Source organism: Poecilia reticulata, chromosome 3 (assembly GCF_904066995.2).
Source record: "Poecilia reticulata chromosome 3, P_reticulata-male-v2, whole genome shotgun sequence".
NCBI classification, from domain to species: Eukaryota; Metazoa; Chordata; class Actinopteri; order Cyprinodontiformes; family Poeciliidae; genus Poecilia; species Poecilia reticulata.
Window position 1 is genome coordinate 17,864,181 of NC_088832.1, and position 26,210 is coordinate 17,890,390.

General features: G+C 39.1%; 2 protein-coding genes across 2 annotated transcripts; one reads left to right on the top strand and one right to left on the bottom strand.

Annotated features, from left to right (window-relative positions):
- Positions 1–864: 864 nt before the first annotated feature.
- Positions 865–8,515, bottom strand: tmem41b (transmembrane protein 41B). The gene is made up of 7 exons (XM_008405265.3): positions 8,287–8,515; positions 4,735–4,852; positions 3,920–4,048; positions 3,609–3,702; positions 2,855–2,959; positions 2,388–2,526; positions 865–2,298 (listed from the first exon to the last, which is right to left on the bottom strand). The coding sequence occupies exons 1-7, from the start codon at positions 8,384–8,386 to the stop codon at positions 2,129–2,131; spliced, it is 855 nt and encodes a 284-aa protein (XP_008403487.1). The 5' UTR covers positions 8,387–8,515; the 3' UTR covers positions 865–2,128.
- A 1,658-nt stretch (positions 8,516–10,173) lies between these two features.
- ipo7 (importin 7) lies at positions 10,174–24,792 on the top strand. Its single transcript, XM_008405266.2, has 25 exons — positions 10,174–10,389; positions 12,982–13,063; positions 14,175–14,328; positions 14,463–14,621; positions 14,714–14,870; positions 14,981–15,070; positions 15,697–15,791; positions 15,888–15,972; positions 16,071–16,205; positions 16,878–16,977; positions 17,068–17,144; positions 17,252–17,368; positions 18,286–18,375; positions 18,482–18,647; positions 18,725–18,885; positions 19,051–19,179; positions 20,373–20,439; positions 20,537–20,662; positions 20,774–20,871; positions 21,316–21,411; positions 21,516–21,736; positions 21,867–22,075; positions 22,180–22,386; positions 22,473–22,589; positions 23,651–24,792. Exons 1-25 carry the CDS (start codon positions 10,306–10,308, stop codon positions 23,746–23,748), a joined length of 3,120 nt encoding a protein of 1,039 aa, XP_008403488.1. The 5' UTR covers positions 10,174–10,305; the 3' UTR covers positions 23,749–24,792.
- The last annotated feature ends 1,418 nt before the right edge of the window (positions 24,793–26,210 follow it).

Consider the following 26,210-nt stretch of genomic DNA (forward strand, 5'->3'; position numbering starts at 1 on the left):
ACATTAGATTCTAAATTAACGAACAAACTTAACTTACATGAGTAACTGTCTCAAATAAATTTTCTTCTAAGTAAAGATTAAATACCTATAATGTTAACCTATCTTAATGCAGAGAATATTTCTGTGAAATGCTTGGGAAACGTTTGAATGTTCATGGCGTTTTTGAATTGATGATCTGCTAGATCATATATCTAGCAGTGGCAACATTTTCAGCTTTCAGATGTCCGTCCCCAATTATTTAAACAAATAAAGGCTACAGAGTATATTTTTGCTATATTCTTTTATTTCTGAAGAGGATGTCAGAATCAAAGGGTTGCTCATATATAGATAGGCATTCTTATTGTAGTTATTAAAGTGTGAAGTTATTTAGTCGTTTTCTAAAATATCTAGACACAGGACCAAATTATTTCTGCTACGCAGAACAGGGGCTCTGATCTGTACATTTTCATAATATAAATTTAAAAAACCTGAAACTGCCGGTGGTCAATATTTTAGGAATCTAAAATCCCTCCTAAAAGCTCTGCCAGTGAACTTGAATAAAGAATGGCCTGAATAACCAATCACCACCACTTGGTGGCACTATTCACTTTGTGTGAAATCTCTTGCTCTATTTAAAGGTTTATTGTTTTTTTTTTTATTATTTGAAGTAAAGCAGACAATAATTGAGAAGCGAAAGAGAAACATTGTCTTTCAAGTGAACTTGATGTTTTATGAACACAAAGAATGCAATAAACTAACCCATCCATTAAAACCTCATACTTGAGAAATTCAACATCAAGCATCTACAAAAAAAAAAGAAACATACTTTTTTTACAGACAACACTTTAATTGCAAAGTAAAATTATTTTAATTGGTGATTTAAAAAAAAAAGCTTAGTCAGGACAGAAATAAACTTATCTGTTTGTTACAGAAACAGAAGGACTTTAATACTCAGCACAAAGTAATACTGCAATTTAAATAAATGAAAAAGGGGACGACAAAAATTATCTTAATTTTTAGGAATAAAATACCTTTTAGAACAAATGAATATTCAGTCTGGGGCTGGTAATGGGACTATGTAGGAAACAACATTGTAATAGCAATCAAAATGTACCTGCATTTTTTTGGGGGGGGGAAATATAAAGTTAGAAGTTTTTGACCATATAGGAAAATGGAATAAGACTGCATTCATCATGATTTATTGATTTCCCTCACCAAATGAATAAGTTCCATTTTCAAAGTCAAAAGTGTTTTTAAGTGTACAAATACAGGCCTCTTAATAGCATAAACCGCCTCTCATTAATATTTACTTTGAATAAGTTAAAGATAACAGAAGAGTATCAATCCCTGGAAATCTTCTCAGGAAATGAAACATTAACCTTGGGCATGCTTGGGGAAAAAAAAGCAAAGTCCTTCTTTAGGCTGCTTATATTAACATAGAGGTTTAAACGAGAACAGTGTGGCAGTGAATCCAGGCACAATTTTAGTTAGAACATCCATTTTTAACCTAACGAAATTAGGCATTAAAATAATAAAATCAAAACAGAACAGTGTAACATTATTGCTGTGGTGGTACAGATAATTGAGATAAAACCAGACACAAAAATGTTCAAATAAATATTAACAGAATTAAAGACTTGACTGTTTGGAAGGTGTTATTCAGCTAGACATAGGCAACTATTGCTCTGGTGACTTTAAAGGTGGATGTTCACTACAGTTTCCATAAGATACTTATGGATCTATTGCAGACAGAATAACAACTTTTGCACTGCAGCAAAACCATGAAAGCATCCTACCAGTAGCACCTGTACTTGTCTGGAAAGAATCAAAAATAAGCAGTGCCTTAAATAAAAACAAATAAATCTAATTTCTTATTTACAAACTGTGCCAGAATCAGCAACATGAGTCACAGAAAGTAATTCTGCACAGAAGTAGTTTACACGTTGTTTAGCATGAGGAGAAAAAAAAATCCACCACAGCATGCATTTTGTGGTCAGTGCTTGTTACGGCTTCTCCAAGAACGGCACACCAGCATCCGCGCACAACACTGACGCGAAAGCAGCTACATTGCGACGGCTGAGGTCCTGATCCGAGCAAAGGGAACCGTAGGGACAGTCGGCGAATGAGATGCTCAGGTGTTTGAAGAGTCCTACTCGAGTTTCTGCTGCAGCTTTTTCTGGAAGCAGACGGGCAAGATGGAGAGAACGGCGAGGATGCCGAGCACGGCCAGGGAGTTCCAGGACACGGCCTCGCCGGCTGTGGTGAGCTTGTACAGCGTTGTTCCGGCGTTGATCGCTACGAAGGACGGCGGCGCCACTCCTGTCAAGCAGCCGGGGTAAACGCAAGCGAGTCAGAAACAGCTGATCTCACCAAAAGGAAAATGAAATAGAAAGCACAAAGGATGTTACCGAGGAAGGTGCCGACGAAAAACACCCCCAAAGGCACGTTGATGACCGGAGAGGTGATGTTAATGAACCAGTTCGGAAGAAAGGGGGTTATCCTCAGGAAGATGATGTAATTGATTAAATGATCTCTATGCTTGTCAACCTGCCAACGAGTAAAGAAAAAAAAGAAACTTATTCCTACCTCGGTAAAACATTACCACAAAGAGGAAACTTTTCAAAACATTCACAGTACAATCAACATAAAGAAAAATAAAAACCCAACAGTTTCACTATATTTGTCTAGAGCTATGACTGCTTCATTCATAGGCTAGTCATTAATTCATAAAATTACAATTTAATTTCTGTTTAACTTTGTTTTTTTAAGTTGGTTTCCGTTTGTTTCTATGTCTTCAGAATTCTCCAACAGACAGGCACACTTTGGCAGGCCCCGGTTAAATTTCTTCAGGAATTTTCTAGTTATGAATTATTACCTGCTGGGACCATTTCTGCGCTCTCTCTGTGAGGTATTTGTAGACCACTGGTCGGCCCACCAGATATGACAACATATAGCAGAAGGAAGCTCCAAGTCCAGAACACTGCCAGAAGAATAGAGAAATGACGATATATTAAAACATAAAAGGGAAAGAGGCCACATAGAACGAGTTAACAATCATAAACTGAAAAGCAACCTTAAATAAATAAATGAACAGCAGATTAGAATACTGTCTATCTCCAACCAGCAGCTGTATACTTAGCTTACTTAACATCAAACAGCAGTTGTGCAGTTATTTAGAAACCACACCAAGAAGTTCCAAAGATGACGCTGAGGGTTTTGGGTTTTCACGCTCCAACCACAGCCCTCGCTACTATGAACACATTTATGAATTATTTTTTGCAAAACAGTTTCCACACAGATTGTTAGAATATAGAAAACTTAAAGTGTTGCAAGACGGACAGAGAAAATAATAAAAACAGTAGTGGCACATTCATGTGGTACACCAAGTCAGAAATTTTGTAATAATAATAATAATTGAATAAGTTTAAGGAAGACTATTTTAATAGCAGCAAAAAAGTTTAATCTTACTAGTAATATTATATAACTTAAATTTAAGCCATGTTAATAAGTCTTTCTGAAAAAGTATTTTGCTTGGCAAAAAAACAAAAAACAGCATGCTTCGTTCGATGGATTTTTATGTTCAATTGTAGAAATACAGCTTAAATACAGCATAAAGCTTTTCTACTCACCAAGCAGACTAAGAAAAGAGCCAAAGGGAAAGGGTAAAGGTAGCCAGACAGGATGCTGAGGAAGATCGATCCAGGGATAGCAAACGTCTGGAGGCTGACTTAAGTGTTAAGGTGAACAACTTTACAAACACAATGAAACACTTTTTATACAGTGAAAAGCAATAGTAGGGAGCATAAAATCAGAGAACAGCCATACGTAACAATAGTACACCAACTTCAAAACAAAATTGAATCAAAATTAATGAATAAATGCCAAAAAACAAACCAAAATTCATTAGTCAAAAAGGGATTTCTTTTCTATTTAAGGATACAAAATATATGTTGCAAAATATGCCACCAACACCTGGGTATAGTAGGTGTCCTTATATTTGGACAACACTGTTCCTAATGCTTTGGCATCATCCATGTCTTTAGGGATCTTGATTTTTTCCATTTCATCACTGTATAAAAGAAAGACAATTGCAATTCAGGAAAAAAAAGCATAAAATTCTAATCATGTATTCTCAGATAAAAAGCAGAGTCCTTCCATTAGCGCTGCTATTCCTCTAAACATGACATGTTTTAACACTCGATAGTTTTGAGGTAATCAAAGTAAAAGGTGAGGAAGTATGACTAAATAAAAGTATGATGCAGCTATAGTTTTTAATTTACCTCTAATAAGTCATCAGTTCGATTGCTCATGTTTGGACAGATGTTCTGCTGTTGGAATCCATTTCTTGCTTTTATCAAAAACATTTCTCTCCTTCAGTTTAAATACTGATATAAACCCTTTATCTATGTTCAACAAAAGAGCTGGCAGGTTCATTTTAACTTTAAGTTTTGCTTATTATTTCCCCACTGTAAACAAAGTCTGATCATGTTATTAGTAAAATTTCATATTAAAATCTGAAGCTCTTTAAAAACTGGTCAGGAAAAAAAAGGACTGAGCATTTCAATCAAAAGATTATCTTTGTGTCAGTGAAAGCAAGCCTCCCAACTAGAATGAAATGATTCTATTCAACAGTAAAGAATTAAAACAGTAGAGTATTATTATTAATAGCAACTCACACTAAAAGGTACGACGTCTGATGCTGCCACCCCCAACACATAACCCGTTTAAAATTTGCTAAACCAAACAGCAACTTACTCTCGAAGTTCTGGGAAGTTCCTGTAGACCAAGTACATGACTGAGGCAGAGCAGGCAAATATCAATGCCAGAATTAGCAGAGACATGCGTGTTGAGCCGCCTATAATTTGTTGAGCCTCTGTGAGGAAAGAAAATGATAGTTACTGCAAAGCAACCAGATAATCCTGCTCCTCGGGAGTTTTGAGTCATTTGCATGTCTTTTGCATCACTTGTTGAGGTCCCTGAGGGAGCTCTGGTTCTCATGTGGGACAGACTCCTGCTACTGCCATCACAGCTCATTTAATCGAGCTTCAGGAAAGATACAACTATTTAAGGACTTTTTTCAAGATGGCATGCTATTCTGAAAACCTTTTAGCATTCTTCTGTTTAATCAAACTCATTAAAAATGTATGATGGCTAGAAACAGGTGGAAAAATGTAACAGAAATGATCAAAAAAAAGTAACAAACCAACTCAAGAATTAGGGGTAAAAAGTGCCATGCTAAGCTGACTCTTCTGATTGAAGGCACCTGTTGCTCTGAATGATAGATACATTATATTGTTACAAAACCATAATTCAGTTACAGTCCACAATAGTTTATCTATTTTTACTTAAATAAAGAAACAAGTGTTAGAAGATCTTTAAACCTAGAGTGAGTGAGACGGACATTTAGGCAATATAAACTTCAGAAAGTTACCAACTTTACACAACAAACAAGAGGCTGTTTGTGTAAAGCCTCTTGTTGGCCAACAAAATTTCCTGGTATAGAAAATTCCAGGAATTCAGGAAAGAAACCCTACACAAATTACTTAAAATGCCAAGAAAATGTACAAATAGCCCTGATTTTAAGCAGACCACTACTAAGTTCATATTTCTTTAAAATGCCAGAAAATGTTATTGAAAAAAAGTGACAATTTGTCAGGCCCACAGGTTATTGCAATGCAATTGTTGCTTATACTGATATCTCAGTTGCAATTAACCCACATCCTGTGACACTATTCTAATGTTCTCAACATCAAATTGCTGCAATCATGTTCTTAGAGCAGTAGTATCTGATCCAGTTAATGTCAAAATAGCCTGCAATGAGGCAATGAGAGTCATAAATACAACATGTGTAAAAGACATGAATGTATGGCAGTGGGAGTGTCATGACTCGACAGGCAGTGCAACTCTGGCACCCCTTGCAATTTTAATTTTGCTTAGCCTTAGACCATTACAACTCGATATAATGTACAAGTCTAAATTAAATTACCTATAATTTACATCTTCACTCAATTCGTACAAATAAATGTGTTATCGGCCACAGCAATCCAGCAATGTCTAAAATTGTAACCAAGAATCGGAGAACTAGCTCGAGTGATGAACAAAGTTCCTTTGATTAGATTCCGGTTTGTTTTAGGTCTGTAGATTTCTCAGGACTAAATTAGTTAACTACCCCTAAAAATCAACAATGGTTCAACGAATATTTTAAACTATTTATCTAATCATAGGAGGTAAAACTTTATTATGTCGTATGATTTTAATGTTATAGTTACAGCTGCCTCGGGTTGCTATTTTTAAAAGACAGAAGAAGTATGTTTGGCTGTGTAACTGTTACCATCTTTGGAGGTCTTGTGAGAAATTGTGTTCCCCTGTGAAAATCTGTTCCCCCTGTGTCGGGAGCGCGCATTGCAGCCAGAGAGGTGGATCCGGCGGATCTGACCATTTTCACAGCGCTTCTGATTGATTTCTCGGTAAAAACTACTCATATAATCATGTCAATGTTGTAACTTTCAGTTTAATCGGCAGCTGTCAAAATAAAAATGCATACATAAATAAACAAGGTCTTGTGTGGAGGTCTTTTTACGCTGTTTTGTGTTATTTTAACCGCGAAGAGAACCGATCTTTTTTCAGCTTTTGTCTCGTAAGCCTGACAAATAAAAGTCAGTCAATAAACACAGGTTTCCAGCAGGGGGGGAACAAAATATGTTAGCCTCCTGATAAAATCTGTTCCCCCTCTATAAAATGGAAACAAATTAAGTTACCCACAAAGACTTTTACTGTGTTAATTCCCATAATCTTCAACAAGAAATCCTGCAAGTTTGAAAACATTTGCTCTTTTTTTGCCAAAGTAAGAATGGGGGACCAAAATATTTTAACCGCCTGATAAAATCTGTTCCGCCTCTATAAAATGGAAACAAATTAATTTACCCACAAAGTCTTTTACTGTGTTCGTTCCTCTTATTATCAACAAGAAATCCTGTGATTTTAATAACATTTGCTCTTTTTTTGCCAAAGTTGGGATGGGGGAACAAAATATTTTAACCGCCTGATAAAATCTGTTCCCCCTCTATAAAATGGAAACAAATTAAGTTACCCGCAAGGTATTTTACTGTGTTCATTTCTCTTATGATCAACAAGAAATCCTGCAAGTTTGAAAACATTTGCTCTTTTTTGCCAAAGTTAGGATGGGGGAACAAAATATTTTAACCGCCTGATAAAATCTGTTCCCCCTACATAAAATGGAAACAAATCAATTTACCTGCAAGTCTTTTATTGTGTTAATTCCTCTCATTATCAACAAGAAATACTACAAGTTTGAAAACATTTGCTCTTTATTTGCCAAAGTTAGGACTGGAGAATAAAATATTTTATCTCTTTCAGCCGCCTGAAATAATATGTTCCCCCTACATAAAATGGACATGTACAGTGAATTAATTTGTTACCTAAAATTTGAATCATTAAATCAAGCTGTATATTTCAGTTGACAGAAAAACTCCTAGCAAAAGAGGTTGTGGATTTTCCTGTTTCCACTGCGTCGGTCTACAGCATGAGGTTGGACATTGCTGTGAGACTTATTCTTAACAGTGGTGATTATAACATTAACATTCTTATTTTGAGTGTTAATGAAAATTTTTATCATTACTATAATTTGTACTTAGCCAAAACTTAATACATCAACATGTGAAAAGTTATTTAACAAAATTGTTAGTCAATAACTTAATTAATTTGTTTCCATTTTATGTAGGGGGAACAGATTTTATCAGGCGGTTAAAATATTTTGTTCCCCCATCCTAACTTTGGCAAATAAAGAGCAAATGTTTTCAAACTTGCAGGATTTCTTGTTGATCATAAGAGGAACGAACGCAGTAAAAGACCTTGTGGGTAAATTAATTTGTTTCCATTTTATAGAGGGGGAACAGATTTTATCAGGCGGTTAAAATATTTTGTTCCCCCATCCTAACTTTGGCAAAAAAAGAGCAAATGTTTTCAAACTTGCGCCGTGAAAACGGTCAGATCCGCCGGATCCACTTCTCTGGCTGCAATGCGCGCTCCCGACACAGGGGGAACAGATTTTCACAGGGGAACAGAATTTCTCACAAGACCGGTATCATGCTAACCATCGAAGTCATCGCTGGAGGGTAATTTTTCACTAGCTCGCTGTGGCTAACTTTAGCTCCTGCTCTTCAATACTGACCTATGTTCGTGTAAATAAGAAGACCGAAGCCCAGTGTGTTGCCTAATTTGTATTGCCAATAGGTATTCAATCCCCTTTCCTCTCAGGTCAACAGTTAGCCTCTTTAGGGAACTTACCTTTCACAAGCTGAGAGTCTCTGTCGCCAGACTTCACTTCCGTCTGCGTCGATGAGGACAAATTGTCCGCGTCTCGTACATCTCTCCGCTTTTTGGCCATTTTTTACAGTTGTTACGACGGTAGATGCTCAGTGTATGGATCGGTGAATCAGCAGCAACCCCGGCACGGTAACACCGGGTGACAGTCTGATGACACGTTAGACAGAGTGACCTTTTACCTCCACGCGTCGAGTTGCAAACCCCCAACTACCCACAGCAGCGCCCCCTGCAGTAACATAGCTGAACTTACAGCATAAACAAGTTAATCGTGTTTTAACGTCCTCTGAAAATCGAAAACTTTCAAAAATCAAAGGATAAAAGTTAATTACGGGGATTTAATTTGAATATTTATGGTTAGATAGGAAGGAAAGATCCAAAATTAGTTTTCATTTTGCCCCACTTTTAGTCTATTTTACATGTTTGACAACAGATATTTGTGTATATGAAGAGTAAAAATAACTTGTACCTGAATTCAAATACATGACTTCATGTAATTGCAAGATAAATATTTTAATGACAGTAAGAGATTGTACTAAATATTAAAAGCAGGCGCACCAACAATTTAATTTTGCCTTACTGTGTAGGCTGTTACGTATTTACCACTGTGTGAATATGTCTACCCCCACTTACCCTAACTTGCTGCTGTGACATCTGAATTCCTTCATTGACAATAAAGGATATTTTTATTCTATTCTTTTATATTCTATGTAATAATAGATACCTTTATTTTAAGATTTTTACAAATCCTACCATACCACAGATTCCCAAAAAAATGTAGCAAGTACTCTAATAATATATTAGAATTATTGCAAATTATGTTATTTAATTTGACTTCTAGAAAATACTCCAGGAGTTTCCCCACATGCTTTTTCACAATCCAAAGTGACATTCAATAAAAGGTTTTAGCGATGACAGGGAAGTCATTCAACCTAAAATACCTTGAGGTTGTTGTTTGAAGGAAGCAGTTGAAATTCCAACAACAGAGACACAGCTTTTTATCAGAAAAATGTTTAATTACTGCCATGGTAGATAAAGATTTTTGGAACCACTGTTACAAAAGAACGTCTGATATTGTTTGAAGAATCAACCATGACAACTCATCATGATGGAAGTTTGTGGCCCTTATTTTCTAAGAATTGCTTGGAAAATGGTCCTTACTTAAATCCAGTTCCAATTTATTTGTGGGATAATAATCCATAAAGAGAGAAATCAGATAACCAAAACAACAACAATAAAAAAACGCGCCTCTGAAGATATAAAAAGTATGGAAATAAAGGAGAAAAACAGAAAAATATTTCCTGCTAAACATGTCGGATAAGTAGCACAAGATGACATGATGTTATAAATTCCAACAGGAAGAGATATGTATGTGACAACAAACAATTACAAAGATGAAAAGGAGTAAAAAAAGGAGAAAATAAGAAAAGATAAAAATCATTACAAAATGTTCTAAGAAAAAGCTAAAGATTGTCATAAAGCTCCAATTGATTAATAATAAAATCACAAGTGCATGATTGTTTTGTGGATAAGTTAAATACCCATCTCAGGGTCTTGTTACAGCTAATTTAATGAATTGTCCTAATACAAAAAAAAGTAAAAATAAAATTATCTCTATGTATTTCAATGGAAACTAGTCCACTTGCTATGTTTTTATTAAATGACAATTATTTTTATGTGATGTTTAGAAGTAGATAAATATTGCAGACTTTTAAAATATCTCAGATAACGTTTAGTTGTAAACAAAATATGATAAGAAAGCAGAATTAATAGCAGACAGCGTATAAACTACAACTCCCACAGTGATGCAGCTGCAGCCGGATGTTCGTGTAGCACAAATTTGGCGCTGATCTATCCGGGTACTTCATTCACTGCTTCCTTTCGCGCCGGGTAACCGGAGAGCCGTGCGTCCATGTGCGCAGTGACTGGGAACTGACAGACCTCTGAAATATTAAAATCCGAGCCGCAAACAGAGTTTTCGCGATGGATCCAGAGTCTTTGGTCGAGGCCCTTCGGGGGACGATGGACCCAAACCTGCGGGAGGCCGCGGAGCGACAGCTGAACGAGGTAAAAAGTTGAGGTTAGCTGTTTGCGGTGATGTCAAGATTGTGGCGCGGTTCTGAACTCGGGCCTCGGCCGTCCACAAACATAAAGATGCAGCCATCACGCACACCGGGCTCTGCTGCCCATAGCTTGATATATCAAGCACGAAATCTCTGTCGGTTCGTGTACTGTGTATTGCCACGGGTTTACGTGTTGTCAGCTTATTACTACAAGCCCTAACTAGGAAGGTTTTGTTTTTCTAAATGGCGATAACAGTAACCGCTATTAGCTTCATCTGAAACCAGCTGTGTTGCTAATGCTAAACAAGCTAACCAGTTCTGGTGAGGTGTCCGGGTAATTTCTGTAGCTACCTCCTGTTTTGATACAGCTAAAACCGTATCAGAGACCACATAAGCTCAAAACCATACTTCTGGCTTATCTGGTAACAAGTAAAGCTGTAGGAATTTTTGGATAATTTCTAATCTTGGGGATGAAGATGAAGAACAGTAGCTGTGCGGCTAATATCGGCTAGCTCCGCTACATAGCTGCCTCTTCTGCTCACGTGTCACTGTGATATTCTCCGATCTGTGCACAATGTTGCTTTAGATAATGGAAACGACGCAGTTCATTATCAATCCGATGCTTGTTTTACTTTGATTACGTTAGTGGCGAACAGGTAGCTGCTTTGTGTATATCAAGCGAACACGCGGAAGCTCAGATTTAAAGTCCACCAACTCAGGTCGTCGTCTGCCCTCAGGCTCCATTTAAATGCCCTGCTTTAAACATATAGTTGTGTTTGTCTCATTATGCTGTTTTAAAAGAATGTAGTGACGACGCACCATAACTTGAAGTAGAAGTTGAGTCTTTTTCTGCCTAAATGACTTGCAGAAGGCAGATAACACCAACGCCCATAACAGACTGTAGTGGTTATTGAATTATTATTAATAATAATGATTACCAGGTTCTCATGTTGGTCTTGTATAGTTTGATCATCTTTAAGTTTTTAATTATGATCAGAGCCATGGGCAGAAAACTGATTTGAAGGATGTTGACAAAAAGGAATAGTCCAGAAATCCCTTGAAATGTATAGAAAATGGTTGTCATAAAATATTCCTCACATTTAATGCCTCCAATGACAAATTAGTCTTTTAATGTTATTTAACAGCAAAGGGGAAAAACGATTAGAAACGCCAATGGATATAAAACTTACAATGTAAACAACTGGAATGTAAAAAAAAATAAAAATAGTTGTATTTATGTCATTAGTATGAGGAATCCTTTTATTTCTTTGAGAAATTAAAATGCCAATGTCTAGGGCTTTTAACAGTTTGCATATTGTTTGTTTCCTCTGTGTTTTGCAAAAACATCTCGACTATTTTGAAAGACCCCACTTTAAAAAAAATAGAATCAGGTTCTGTTTTAGAGTTTACAAAATCACGCTTGAGTCACAATCTTGGTTCTAATTTCCCTTGTTGGCTTGTTTTGCTTTAGTTTCGCAGGTGTGCCACAATACATTTTTGTGATTTCTATCAAAACAATAATGCAGATGATGACAAATGTTCGTGTTTTGCTCTATTTACTCAAACATCTCAAGTATATTTTTGGCTGTGCTCAGGGCAAGTTTTTTTTTTTTTTTTTTTTCTCCCTACACCCACATATGCATTGATAGTTCACTTGAATGGCAGAGCAGAGAGAATAGTGTTGTCTTCCAGCTCGGCCTATTGGGATTATGTTTAAATAAAATGTCTGCAGAGATCAGAATAAATGTGTGGATTGTGATGTCCATTCCGACACTTAGTCTTTTTTCATGAAATACTGCTAGTGGTAATGTGTTTTTTTTTTTTTTTTTTTTTTTTTGGTGCATTTAACTAGTGGCTCCCAAAGCTGGGGCCTAAGGTTTAAAGACCTCTAGAAATCAAATCAAACGAATCATAAAAAAGATAACAAACTGCAGGCCTTTTTGAGGGGAAGATTTGGGATTCAGTCGATTAGAGTCCAAAGACGGATAGACAAAGAGTCGCTGCAGAGAGACTGAAAGAATTTACTGACGCTTGTTGGGTTGTGCAAAGAGCTTGGCACACCACTGTATTTGTGCTCACGTACTTATTTTGTCCCATTCATGCGTCGGTGCTATCTAAAGCATAACAGTTTTTTTTTGTGCTTATGCAGAAATGTACTTGGTGAAATAACTTCATCTTTCTTTTTTTTTGTGCTAAAGGATGTGCAATGTTTTGCAATATTTCTTTTCAGCAGAGTTAGAATTTATTCAAATAGTTGCTTCATTTGTTTTTACTAATTTGTCAATACTGTACAATTTAAGATACAAATTATTTTCACTTTTTTTTTGTACATGTATGCAAAAGTCTTTCAACGCGCAGCTCACGGAGTGCATTCTGTCTTTGTTTTTAGCTGCTCAGTAACAGTTTAAGCAAATATAAGCATTCAAACGCCTTTGTTTCACGTATTCCACTTGCCTTTTTTTTTTTTGGCACTCTCACCCAAGTTGCTTTGGAAAAATTCAAACTAAGTCAGAACTGCTGGGCTGTTTAACTAAAGTCTGTATTATGTTTAAGATCGCCGTGTCTGACCATAATCGTCTGTGTTTTTTACTTGCAGGCTCACACCCAGGTTAACTTCATGTCCACTCTGCTGCGCATCACCATGTCTGATCAGCTGGATTTGCCGGTCAGGCAAGCAGGTGAGGCTTCATCTTGCCAACTGTTTTAGAGTAAACAAAAGCCAGAGCTGAACATGTTGTAAATACCCTTCAGTAACTATGTACCGCATGCCAGAATTACATTTCATACACATATTTATGAAATGATTAAGGATTAAATTGCCACTGTGAAATCCTGAAGTATTTGCCTAGCAACTGCGCTTACAGCAAGTTTTTAACGATTTGATCAGGGTTCTGGAACATAAGAGCAATAGTGTTTAGTTATTTTATTTTGCTTTCGAATTGAATTACCTCTTTGCTGAAATGTTTCTGACTATTAATGTTTTCATGCGAGCGTAGACCCGTGTACAAGTTTAATTAGGATCTATTAGCATTGATAAATGAGTCATGGCTGCTTTTATGAGGTTAAAGGGCCTTCCTGAAGTTGAGTACACGCACTGTTGCTAAATAGAACTTGTTTTGATTCAGTCACATGTTACTGAATGGGGAGAAGAATACATGTTTGAAAGTTGTCAGGTCAAACTGGCTCATTTTTCTAACTCTCACACATTCGTAGCTCCACTTTTAAGGTAAAGCTCTAATACGGCAAAGTTCAGATGTAGTACATTACCCGTGTACCAAATTACAAACAGATCAGATTTGTCAGGGAGTTTACCCCTTCATAAGGGTTATCATTATATTAAAACGGTGAAAGCTGACTCGCATTAGACTCCTGGTTATTCCCCAATCTTTATCTCGCTTTCATATGAAAACATCACAACATTGGTGACTACTTGAACGAGTGTTTTGTGCTGCACTGGTTGGAGGTGAATAGGAGGGGGGGGGGGTATGGGATAGGGGGGAGTTATGCTTTGTCAGCCTTGATGGGCCGGATTATGATCACCAGCGGTGGAGACATTTGTGTCAGCACTCTGACGTCTGCGCTCTCATCTCTGCTTTGTCAAATGCCTCTACCCGTGTGTCATGCAGCCGCGAGCTCACGTTGGTGTCACATTCAAAACCACTCAGCTAGGGAAGAGTTTCTTTCTACAGTTTAGACACAAAGTGAAGTAGGATCTGGAGGTTTTTGTCAGATTGATTCAATTTGGAAGTGATAAGAAGGCCTGAGCGTTGTGCTTGCTTCTTATTTTAGGTGTGATTTACCTAAAGAACAAAATCATCCAGCACTGGAGTGATGGAGAAGTTGCTGGCACAGAGCCGCCCGTTAATAACATCCCAGAGGAAGACAGGCAGTTCATCCGAGACAACATAGTAGAGGCAATCATCCAGTCCCCCGAGCGCATCAGGTAACCACAAACCCTGCTGGCTCAGTTAAGCTAAAGGAGCTCAGATTTAATTTTTTAATTTTTGTCATGCGTCCATCTTTCCCTTCCCCGTTCGCGCCTCATATTTTGTCGCTTTCTAAATCGGCTTCCACCAGAGTCCAGCTGACGACATGTATTCACCACATCATCAAGCACGACTACCCCGGGAAGTGGACGAGCATCGTGGACAAGATCGGCTTCTACCTGCAGTCGGACAACAGTTTAGCCTGGCTGGGCATCCTGCTTTGCCTCTACCAACTCGTCAAAAACTACGAGTGAGTCCTGGCTCTTCATCCCGGATGTCTTCTGTTCTCTCTCTCGCCATGTTTTGTGGCAGAATTAACACTTGCGCTCATGTTTGACTCAGATATAAGAAGCCAGAAGAGAGGCAGCCTCTGGTGGCAGCCATGCACATCTTCATGCCCATGCTTAAGGACCGCTTCATCCAGCTGCTCCAGGACCACTCAAACGAATCTGTCCTCATTCAGAAACAGATCTTCAAAATCCTCTACGCTCTCTTTCAGGTACACGTCGGATCTGAGTTTAACCACCGCAAATGGGCGTTGATTTGAAGTCAGTTGTTGCTCTTGCGATGGGACTTTTCTGTTAAAATCAGCGTCTTGTTTTCCCTTAGTATAATCTCCCACTGGAGCTCATCAACAGACAGATCCTGACAGAGTGGATGGAGATCCTGAAGACAGTTGTGGACAGAGACGTTCCCCCAGTAAGTTCAGAACACCTTTAATATAATGTTAAAAAAAATCAAGTCTACCATTTTCTTTCTGTTTTTTTATGTGTATTTTACATAGGGTGTCTGCATCCTTAAAAAGACTTACATTTGTTTACCTAAAATGAAGGTATTTAAAAATGTCTTAAATTTATTAAAAATGTAAGTTGGCTTTAAATCCGTTACTCAGGTCTTACATTTTGTCAGAACTGTTTAATTTTGTATATGTAGGTTTTTATTATCATGGGACTTTTCTGTCAGGCAAAGGTTTGAGTCATGAGCAAACATTGCGTTTTGTGACTCACTGTAGCTACCACCATCTAGCTAGCTGGTCAGCTAGCTTTTTGTGTCCATCATGGATAAAGTGTAAATTTTTCGCCTGTTGGCTGGGCAACTTTCCTCTTCACTTCTGTCTCCAACCTGTACAAAGCTGCTTTCACTGTGGGCTAAACAACTGTCACTGCTGCTGTATAAAATGTTCTTTTCTACATTCCTGTCATGGTAAAAGTCTTAAATTTCTCTGCTAATGGTGTTAAAAGGTATTGAATTTGTGTCGGTGAAACCTGCAGGAGCCCTGTTTTTAAATCTTTCATGAACACACTCTCCTGACGTGATCTGTGCAGGAGACGATGCAGATCGACGAAGACGAGCGACCAGAGCTGCCTTGGTGGAAATGCAAGAAATGGGCCCTTCACATCTTGGCTCGACTGTTTGAGAGGTAAAAGAAAAAACGACAACAAAAATCCCCACAACCGTTTTGATTTAATCCACTTTCTAAAGGAAAGCAAAATTATTCCCCAAACCTCGTCTGCAGGTATGGAAGTCCCGGCAACACAACCAAAGAGTACGCAGAGTTTGCTGAACTGTTCCTGAAGGAGTACGCAGTGGCTGCCCAGCAGGTAGAATGTCAAACTGCAAACAACTAAATTAAACTTTACTGTATAAAAGCCTGGTGAAGTTAAGTCTGGATGTTTTCTTTTGTGCTTGTGTGTTATAGGTGTTGCTGAAAGTCTTATACCAGTACAAGGAAAAGCAGTACGTTGCTCCCAGAGTTCTCCAACAGACGCTTAACTACATCAATCAAGGAATAGCACACGCTTTGACGTGGAAAAACCTCAAACCACACATCCAGGTACCAGTGTGGCTTATTTAGGCATCTCATAAACGAGGGCTATGTGATTTTTGTCACTGCTGTCATGGAATAAATTACTTTAACAAGAGTCTGGATGAGAAGAAATAAGAAATGTATTAAAACCTTGCAAGGTGAGAACAGAAATACAGAGTCAAGGGGTCTGCTCTGACCAACAGTGGATCTGGCTTCCGTTTTTTAGGTTCTGGTCAGAGAAGAGAGACTTGATTGGACAATAGGTGTGAAGCTCTGATTGTTATATCAGGGAGATGGTCTGGACCTTTCCCTGATTGGACAATAGATGTGAAGCTCTGATTGTTATATCAGGGAGATGGTCAGGCCATTTCCCTGATTGGACAATGGGTGTTCTCTTTGACCAATCTCATGATGAGATCATCCAGATGCATGATCTCATCATCAGACACAATCTAAAGCACAAAAGGTGCACATTATAAAATTTTCCATTACACTGCAAAGACGAGATCTATTGCAGTTAACTCCATTTTCCCCCCTTAATAATCATGACAATGTCCCCACCACACTCTCTGTTTTAGTGTCGATGCATGTATGTTCTGTTTGATGCATGTGAATTGTGTCGTGACACTTTTTATTTTTTTTGCTAGAAATCCTGGCTTGTGTTGGGCTAAACCTCTGGCTGTTGCTCTTGTTTTTCAGGGCATCATTCAGGATGTGGTTTTCCCCCTCATGTGTTACACAGATTCCGACGAGGAGCTTTGGCAGGAGGATCCGTACGAGTACATCCGCATGAAGTTCGGTGAGGAACTCCCTCCTCGCCCGTCAGCCGAAAGCAATTGAGCGCGAACGCACTGACTAACAGCTTATCTAACATGTCGTCTTCTGTTAGACGTGTTCGAGGACTTCATCTCTCCAACCACGGCCGCCCAGACGCTGCTCTTCACCGCCTGCAACAAGAGGAAAGAAGTGTGTGGAATCAAAATTTTTAAGACGCGCAGATTGTGATTTCTGTTTACTTTACGATTCATATTCTGAGTTTAAGAAACGATTCCCGTTACTGCTCGTTTTTTCAGGTACTGCAAAAGACAATGGGCTTCTGCTACCAGATTCTCACCGATCCCAATTCAGACCCCAGGAAAAAGGATGGGGCCCTGCATATGATAGGCTCTCTGGCTGAAATCCTGTTGAAAGTAAGCTGTGCACGAAAACTTTCAAAGTTGATGTCTTCCATCTATGCCATTTAATACCCGTGTGTATATTTTATTCTTTTTGTTCTGCTAACTGATCCTCTCTTTGGAATAATTTGAAATGACAAACTTTATATTTTAGTTTGAAACATTAACATGAGTAAACTCTCTGTCTAAATCGTCCCTAAAGTGCATCTAAATTACAGTTTGAACACACAGCTTGTATCTTGAAGATTTGTATTTGGTAGAGATGCACCAATGTGTAAATTTGAGCTGATTTCTGATATTAATATTGCTGTTTTGGCTGATTTTTATTTTACATAACAAAGATTTTTCTTACAATTTTTGACATCGAGAGAAACAAACCACTTCACCTCTGCTTCAGTAAAACTCCCCTCAATCCTGTTCTGTATCACTCCATCATGAATTGCTGGTGGAAATCTGTCACTTTCTCCAGATGGCAGTTAAAAAGAAATTAGTTTGAGTGTTCCTCCTCCAGAGCGTAGGGGAAAAAAAAAAAAAAAAAAAAACCTCCCATAACACTGTCTGTCTTGTTATGTTGTGGGAGACGGCTTTGTTTGGGATTTGCTTCACAGCGAAGCGTTGCATTTTCTCCAGCATGGCGCACACGTCCGTACCGCTTTGTGTGCGAGGCACAGAAGGAAGGAAAATGACACAAGAGAAAGGAAGCACAGCTAGCAGCCCCTTGTCAAGCAAATACTTTCACGACAAAGCCAAAGAGAGGCGCAGAGTGGGCCGGGTCGCTAATGGCATCCTAGACATTTCTTGTTGCAGCAGTCGTGTGCCTTTTAGCATTTACAAAACCTGTATTCTGATGCTTTCACGTTTAGCTGTTTCACAGTAGCTTTTTAAAGCAAAGATTTTATTGTACTTAATTTGCGCGATTCCTTCTTGCACAGAAAAAGATCTACAAAGACCAGATGGAGTTCATGCTGCAGAATCACGTCTTCCCCTTGTTCCGCAGCGAACTGGGCTACATGAGAGCCAGAGTGAGTGTGGAGCGCCGGATCGCACATTTCCTTTCAATAAAGCCTCAGTGCGGCTGGACTTTCAGCTCATCGTGCCACATTAATCCTGACATCCGTTTCTTAAAAGGCTTGCTGGGTGCTGCATTACTTCTGCGAGGTGAAGTTCAAAAGCGATCAGAACCTGCAGACGGCCCTGGAGTTGACCCGAAACTGCCTCATCAACGACAATGAGATGCCGGTGAAAGTGGAGGCTGCCATCGCTCTGCAGGTTCTCATCAGCAACCAGGAGAAAGGTGAGTTGTAACAGAGTTGGTTTGATTTAAATTAAAAAAAAAAAAACAACACATTGATGTATATTTTGTTTCGTCAGCCAAAGAATACATCGCTCCCTACATTCGACCGGTGATGCAGGCTCTCCTGCACATCGTCAGGGAAACGGAGAACGATGACCTCACCAACGTCATACAAAAGATGATCTGCGAATACAGCGAGGAGGTCACTCCGATAGCCGTGGAGATGACGCAGCACTTGGTAAGAGCCGATAATAATCAATGACCAGAATTAATTATTTAAAAAAAAAAAAATCAGTATCACTTTATTGAAGACTCGGTTCAGACAAAATGTAAACAATACAAAGAGAAACCGATCTGCCGCATGTGTCTCCCTGTGATATAAACGCGCTTGAACCTTTCACAGGCAATGACGTTCAACCAGGTGATTCAGACGGGGCCCGATGAGGAGGGAGGCGATGATAAAGCGGTGACGGCCATGGGCATCCTCAACACCATCGACACGTTGCTAAGTGTGGTGGAGGACCACAAAGAGGTGAGCAGCATCAGCACAAACCCACGCGCGCGCACACACACACACACACGTGTGTGTGTGACTGCTCTGTTTCACGCCACTTCATGATGGGAAGCGGGCTCCGGTCTGCTGCAGGGTTCCTGCCAACACAGTTGCGCCACCCACCAACTCCATGGAACAGGCTCTGCTCTCTCCATGTTCAGAATGACTCACAGGCTGAGGCAGACGCTAGAAATAGTGCCGGGGCACTTTGCCACCGTGTCTGCTGGTGCACTGCTGCTGCTTGAAGTCAAAGCACTCCAAACAGATTGACCATCCCGTTTGAGGCTTTGATTGCATAATGGCTGCATACCTGAGAATAGGAAGCCGGTCTTGTTTTCTGTTCATTTTTTTCCACATTGGATGAAGTAAATCGGTGCGATTAACACATGTGAAGACGTCACTGCTTTTAGTTATTATATTCACTATTAGGCCTGTCACAAGAACGGGTTTTTACTGGATGAGAAATTTGTCCCAGGAATTATTGTGGAAAAGCAATATTTATTTTGAGACGATTTTCAATTAATATTTTGATAATGGCCTAGAAAGTTTAGTCTCTCACTAATAAACTTTAATAGAACACAACCAAATAAAGCTATAAATAAAAAATCACGCACACAAACAAAACCGTAAATAAAATCAATTATGAAGAATCTGTTAAAAAAAATATATAAAAAATTTGCTTCAAAAAATATTAATCTGAATGGAAATCAAACTTGTGTTGCGACAGGCTTTCTAGGGACGATCTCTCCCAACATCTTGTTTTTCTTCACAATCCAATGCAAGCTGTGGATTATGGCTGTTTACAGCTTTTACTTCCACCGTTTGTCCTTCCACTCAACTTTCCATTAATATCCATGTATGTTGCAGTATATGCAGCAAGCTCTCTTAGCTCTGATCAGCTTTAAAAATAATTCCACCAAAGTTGCTTCATTTTCAATTAAGGAAAATAACAAATTTTCAAAAACAAGTTCAAATTTCAAAGATAATTTCAGAATTGTCTGACATTACTTTCATAGAAATGCTGCTTCGGATAAGGTTATAAATGCATCTGTCAATTTAAGTCTAATTGACGTAGTGGTACATGACATTTATCCACTTTGAGCTTGTTTTTTCTGGATAAAATGCTTATTGCCTCTAACGTGCTTATTTCCTTTTAACCTGTATTGCTGCAGATCACCCAGCAGCTGGAGGGCATCTGTCTGCAGGTGATCGGCACGGTGCTGCAGCAGCACGTTCTAGGTAAAGCACAAGTGGCTCACGTTGCACCTGCATGTCGTACTTCGGAAACGTAATAGCAACCAAATGACCCTTAAACTCCTGGCTCCGTTGTCCTCAGAGTTTTACGAGGAGATCTTGTCCCTGGCTCACAGCCTGACCTGCCAGCAGGTGTCACCACAGATGTGGCAGCTTCTACCACTCGTCTACGAAGTCTTCCAGCAAGACGGGTTTGATTACTTTACAGGTACAGACACCGAAGAAAGCTTGCGGTCTCATCGTAGAAGTGAAACATGTTCAATGTCGAATTAAAATTTCTAAATGCTGCAAACTAACTAATTTGCATCATATTTACTAGATATGATGCCTCTGCTTCACAACTACGTCACAGTGGACACAGACACACTCCTGTCAGACACCAAATACCTGGAGATTATCTACAGCATGTGCAAGAAGGTAAATGTTGTTGAAAATATGACACTAAAAATATTTTTATTATTAATCCTACCAGAAATGTCCATCTTTACCAGATCTAACAAATTCGTGAATCTTCTGAAATGTTAAAGCATGAAATGCTGGTTTTGGTGAATAGAATTTATATTTTTACACAGTAAAATATTAGTTTGAAGAGATTTCAGAGACGGGAAGTACAAAGAAAATGCTGTTTAAATGTAGAAGAGGTACATATTTCTCTAGTTTATTAAGAATTTGGAACAAAAGAGGTGAAAAAAGTAACATTTACCCAAAATGATCACCAACCCGATGGGATTTCATGCCATTCACTGCTGCCAAAGCGACGCAAAAAAATGTAGCTAAAGCCATACGATTAAATAAACAATTATTTTAAAGTGACCTTGATGACTGACCACAGCGATGACTCCCTCTTTGTGATTGGTGCAGGTCCTGACAGGTGATCCAGGTGAAGATCCAGAGTGCCACGCTGCCAAGATGTTGGAGGTGATCATTCTGCAGTGCAAAGGTCGCGGCATTGATCAGGTCAGGCCTTTACCTTTCACATAGAGGAACCACTGAGACGTCGGCATTGCCGTTAAAAGTCTCGCCGTAGATTTTGTTCAAACACGACTTCCTCCTTGCGGCAGGTTGTTCCGCTGTTTGTCGGCACGGCGTTGGAGCGCCTGACGCGGGAGGTGAAGACCAGCGAGCTGCGGACCATGTGCCTGCAGGTGGCCATCGCTGCGCTCTACTACAGCCCGCCTCTCCTCCTCAACACTCTGGAGAACCTCCGCTTTCCCAACAGCACCGAACCGATCACCAACCACTTCATTACCCAGTGGCTTAAAGATGTCGACTGCTTCCTCGGGTACGAGCTCAACGTCTCCATTTTCTGCCACTTCTCCTCCAAGTCTGTTTTGAAATGAAAACGAAGAGCCTGGAATTTTAAATGTTTACTGATGACTTTACGTTTTCTGATGATGTTTCCTGTCTACCAGCCTCCACGACAGGAAGATGTGCATCCTGGGCCTCTGCGCTCTCATCGACCTCGATCACAGACCTCAGGCCATCAACCAGGTGGGCGGGCAGCTTCTTCCCGCAGCCATCCTTCTGTTCAGCGGCCTGAAGCGGGCGTACGCCTGTCGAGCCGAACACGAGAACGAAGACGACGACGACGACGAAGACGGGGAAGAAGAGGATGAAAACGGTGCGCGTTTTCTCCGTTGTGCTTTCCCGGTTATTCAGAGTTTTTCTTCTGGGGTAAATCGAGTGCATCCTAACTGGATTCTTTTTTTTTGTTACTTTGTGTAGCGGAGCTGGGAAGCGACGAGGACGACATCGACGAGGAGGGCCAGGAGTATCTGGAGATGCTGGCAAAGCACGCGGGAGAGGACGGAGACGACGAGGACTGGGAGGAGGACGACGCCGAGGAGACGGCGCTCGAGGGCTACACTACATCCGTAGATGATGAGGATAATCTAGTGGACGAGTATCAAATCTTTAAAGCCATACTACAGAGTAAGAGGCCCGCCTGTCGCCAGTCAGTGTTGGTAGCAGTCAGCAGCTGTGGGGCTCACCCGTCTGTGACCCGTCTCTTGACGCAGATATCCAGAGCCGCGACCCCGCGTGGTACCAGGCGCTAACGCAAACCCTCGACGAGGAGCAGCGCAAACAGCTTCTGGAAATCGGCACGCTCGCAGACCAGAGGCGGGCGGCACACGGTGAGAGCCCGCTAAGTCGAGATGAGCTCCAGAACTGTCTTCAAGTCTGACAATAAAATTATTTATGCATGGCTTCTTTCTTTCGCTTTGCTTTTTTTCTTTTTTTGTTGCATTTATATTAATGCTAGCTACTTCCAGTGGGGTTGAAGGCATGGTGGGAAAATAAATATAAAAAGGAGATTAAACTCTGCTATTTAAACACAAAAAAAGTGATCAGAATTGTCGTAACTCAAATAAAATGCATTCCAATGCAGTCTGTAAAGGTATGGAGTTGAATTTGTTTTAAAGGCTGGGGTATAAATGTGAGGCTTTGAGTGTATACACTTAATTGGTTGTTTATAGAAAAGAAAAATCTGAAATTTTAAAGAGTTTTTTTTGTTTTGTTTTGTTTTTTTCCATTTTCTGGGATTTAAGTTTTTATCAAAGTGGTCAGAAATGAGACCACACTCGCTCCTAAAAGGGACAATTTTACCAATTTCTATACTTAAGACCGTATTAGCTTTTTTTCCTATGCAAGGAAAAATAAAGGCATAACAGATAACAAACCAATCTATTTTATATTTTCCTGCAGCAGACTTTAGAGCTGAATAGATGTAGAAATGGAACAATACGACACACATGAATCATGCCCTTTTTTCTTTTCTTTTTTTCAACAGATATGGGAATGACAAAGTCTGACATTTTAAAACTTAAAATTGGTCAAAACTTTTTAAGTTTCATTATAAACATTTTGTCAAATGACATATCTGTATATATTATAAACAAATTTGAGTCTGTCCCTGTTGAAACATGACACTGTTACGTCTTAAGCTTTTCATGGTGTTTTTCAAAAGCGAGTACGAAACGTATTCAGAGGTGGTGATAGGGGGCAGTAGAGAGCACTGGAAACTATAACTGACTTAAGAACTGCAGAGCAGTAAAGGAAATGCTTCTGATCCTACAGAAGAAATTACTTCATTTATTTTTCACATGGGGAAAATGACAGTTTCTAAACAAAACAAAAAAAAACCTGGAAAATTTCTTCTGTTTTCAAATCCCTGTTGCTTTCCATCTTCTTCCAGAGTCCAAAATGATCGAGAAACACGGCGGCTACAAGTTCACAGCGCCGGTGGTGCCATCTACATTCAACTTCGGGGGCACAGCTCCAGGAATGAATTGAGTCATCTATTTTACTTTTTTTTTTTTTTTTATTACTCTGTGACTGATTGTAGTGAAGTGAAAAAAAAAAAACAAAACAAAGCTTGTGTTGTTCCCTTAAATAGTGGTTCCAGAACTGGTTCTTCTGAGTCATTCTTCAATCTGTCAAATGGGAAATAGCACCAGAAGATGTGGGGGGGCGGGTGGGAGCGAAATGCAACTAAAAATGCAAGCGATGGCTCAGGAAACCAAACCAAGAACTTGAGCACGAAGCAAGAGAAGAAGCTCTGAACAACGCTGTCCGCTGGAGCCCCTGAGACAGCAACTCCTTCGTATTTTCTTCCCACTGAAACAAATAAAGAGGGGTGGGAGGGAGGGATGGATTATCTGGTGGAATTGATAATGGGACTAAATATTTCATTATCGCCGTGGCCAAGGGGCCACGATAAGATTATACCTCTGGTAGTGGTGAAATCTGCGAATCTTTCTGCATAAACAAACACTCACGTTTATGTACATACAAGCCAAGGTTATTGATTTTTTTTCAAGTAGCCTTGAAAAAAACAAAAAAACAACAAAAAAAAAACGACCAGAGGCTTTTGTAAGGTATCAACAGCTGTATTCATATGTAGCATATTGGATAATTCATAGCACTATGTGATGCCTGATCTCTGTAAATTAATGACTAGCACTTTCATATTGTTCAGGTCTTCTAGCCTTCTGTATCAAGACTGCAAATTTTTTTTTTTTTTCTTTTTTTTTTTTTTAATTCAAGACTATTTAAGAATGGGGGAATACAGGCTGTAACTTTTGTTACTTTGCAGGTGTTAACAGCTGATTTAACAAATGCATCTGGTTGGAGGGAATCAGTTGCACACACAGTTTCAGGACGAGAGGATGCTTTTGGTGTTCAGTATGGCTAATAGGACAAGTGTTTGTCAGCCCTGGATGTGCCGTTGGATACATCGTTGAAGCATGTACAATTCAACTTATCGTGAAGGTCTCGAGCTTTTGGTTGGTGTATGGATGAACCATCTATATATACAACATATTAAAAAAAAAGAAGCGAAGGGAATCATGTTTGTTTATTTTTGTCATATTTTAACCAACATACACAGTAATCGTTCACATGCTGCAGGTGGCCGGATTTTTTTTTTTGTTTTGTTTTGTTTTCTGACAAGATCGTCAAAAAGTGTTTCTGTGGAGGCAGCAGGCCGTAGAGCGAGGGCGACCGCATTACAAACTGCTGCAGCTCTTGACGCAGCTGAGCCAGGTTCAGCTCCCAGTCCTGGACCCGTTTGCTGCATGTACTCCTCTTCTTCTCACTCTGCCCCTTTCCCTGTCAAGCTACTGATGAATAAAGGCCACTAGTGCCAAAAAAAAACCAAACAAACTTAAAATGTTTTTATTAGTATGTAAAAATATGGATTGGGTTTTGTGTATTTTTTTATGGTTTAAATTTTGAAGATTGTAGCTCAGGAAAAGTAGAAAAAAAATATTTGGGAGGAACAGTGAGTAGGTTTGAGTTCATTTTGATTATGGTTTGCAACTAATGAAAGCCCTATGTTAAATTGGAACTGGGAGGTGTTTAGCTTTTGTTTTAGATCAGAGGTCTATGAATGCAGCACTAATGGGGTCAAGGAGTCACAGCTAAGGATAAAGCAGGCTACATAAAGTACAAAAACTGGTATTCTTTACCGGACTTCACAGTTTTAGTAAGGATTTCAATTAAGCGTGAAAAGGGAGATCAAGCCTTTCTAAGCAACATCAAACAGAACATCAACATAAAACACTTAATTCGATGTGTTTAAAACTAACTCAGTCTTCATTAACTCAAAACGTACAAACAGAATCCGTTCTCTCTCAGCCTCCCAGAGCAAATTATGATAAATAGTTTAAGGGGTAAATAGCTATTATTTGACAGTGTGTTCAAGCTCCCAATTAGTTAGGGTTATAAAAACAGGGTTTTGTGACTAAACACATTCAACAAACACAAGGGGAATCTGATCCCATCCAAAACGAGGATTTATTTAAACATCTGCAGCTGGAGAAGCGATAACTTAATAAGGTCCGAGTTTCAGTTTAGTGGGTCTAAACTATTTTTGTCTACTTTCGGGGAAAAAAACAACAAAGAGGAATGGCATAAAAAATTATTATTATTATTATTTTTTGATAAATGTGTCAAATAGTATTTTTAAGATTCTGAAAACGAACCAAAAACGAGTATTGTTTTGGAGCTGATGCGGTTCTCGGTGTTATCGGAGGAGGAGTATCAAGTTAGTTAGCAATCCGGAAACGACTTGATTTATAAAAGTCTCATAACTTATTTGAATTACGCAAACAGGCTCTTAATCAGGTTGCTCTTAATGCAACCTCGTGAAACAGTTCTTTTCACACGCCTCTAAATCAATACTTATTTTTACAAATTTAATACAAAATGCGCAGGAAAATTTTTTTTTTAAACTCCTTAAGAAGTTAAGGAGC

Bases quoted from the DNA above. Each gene is read 5' to 3' on its own strand.
- ipo7 (XM_008405266.2), top strand. From the start codon at position 10,306: ATGGATCCAGAGTCTTTGGTCGAGGCCCTTCGGGGGACGATGGACCCA. The intron at 22,387-22,472 runs GTAAGAGGCCCG...CTCTTGACGCAG, and splicing joins CTTTAAAGCCATACTACAGA to ATATCCAGAGCCGCGACCCC. The intron at 22,590-23,650 runs GTGAGAGCCCGC...ATCTTCTTCCAG, and splicing joins CCAGAGGCGGGCGGCACACG to AGTCCAAAATGATCGAGAAA.
- tmem41b (XM_008405265.3), bottom strand. From the start codon at position 8,386: ATGGCCAAAAAGCGGAGAGATGTACGAGACGCGGACAATTTGTCCTCA. The intron at 4,853-8,286 runs GTAAGTTCCCTA...CTTTCCTCACAG, and splicing joins AGACTCTCAGCTTGTGAAAG to AGGCTCAACAAATTATAGGC. The intron at 2,299-2,387 runs GTAACATCCTTT...GCTGCTTGACAG, and splicing joins TTTCGTCGGCACCTTCCTCG to GAGTGGCGCCGCCGTCCTTC.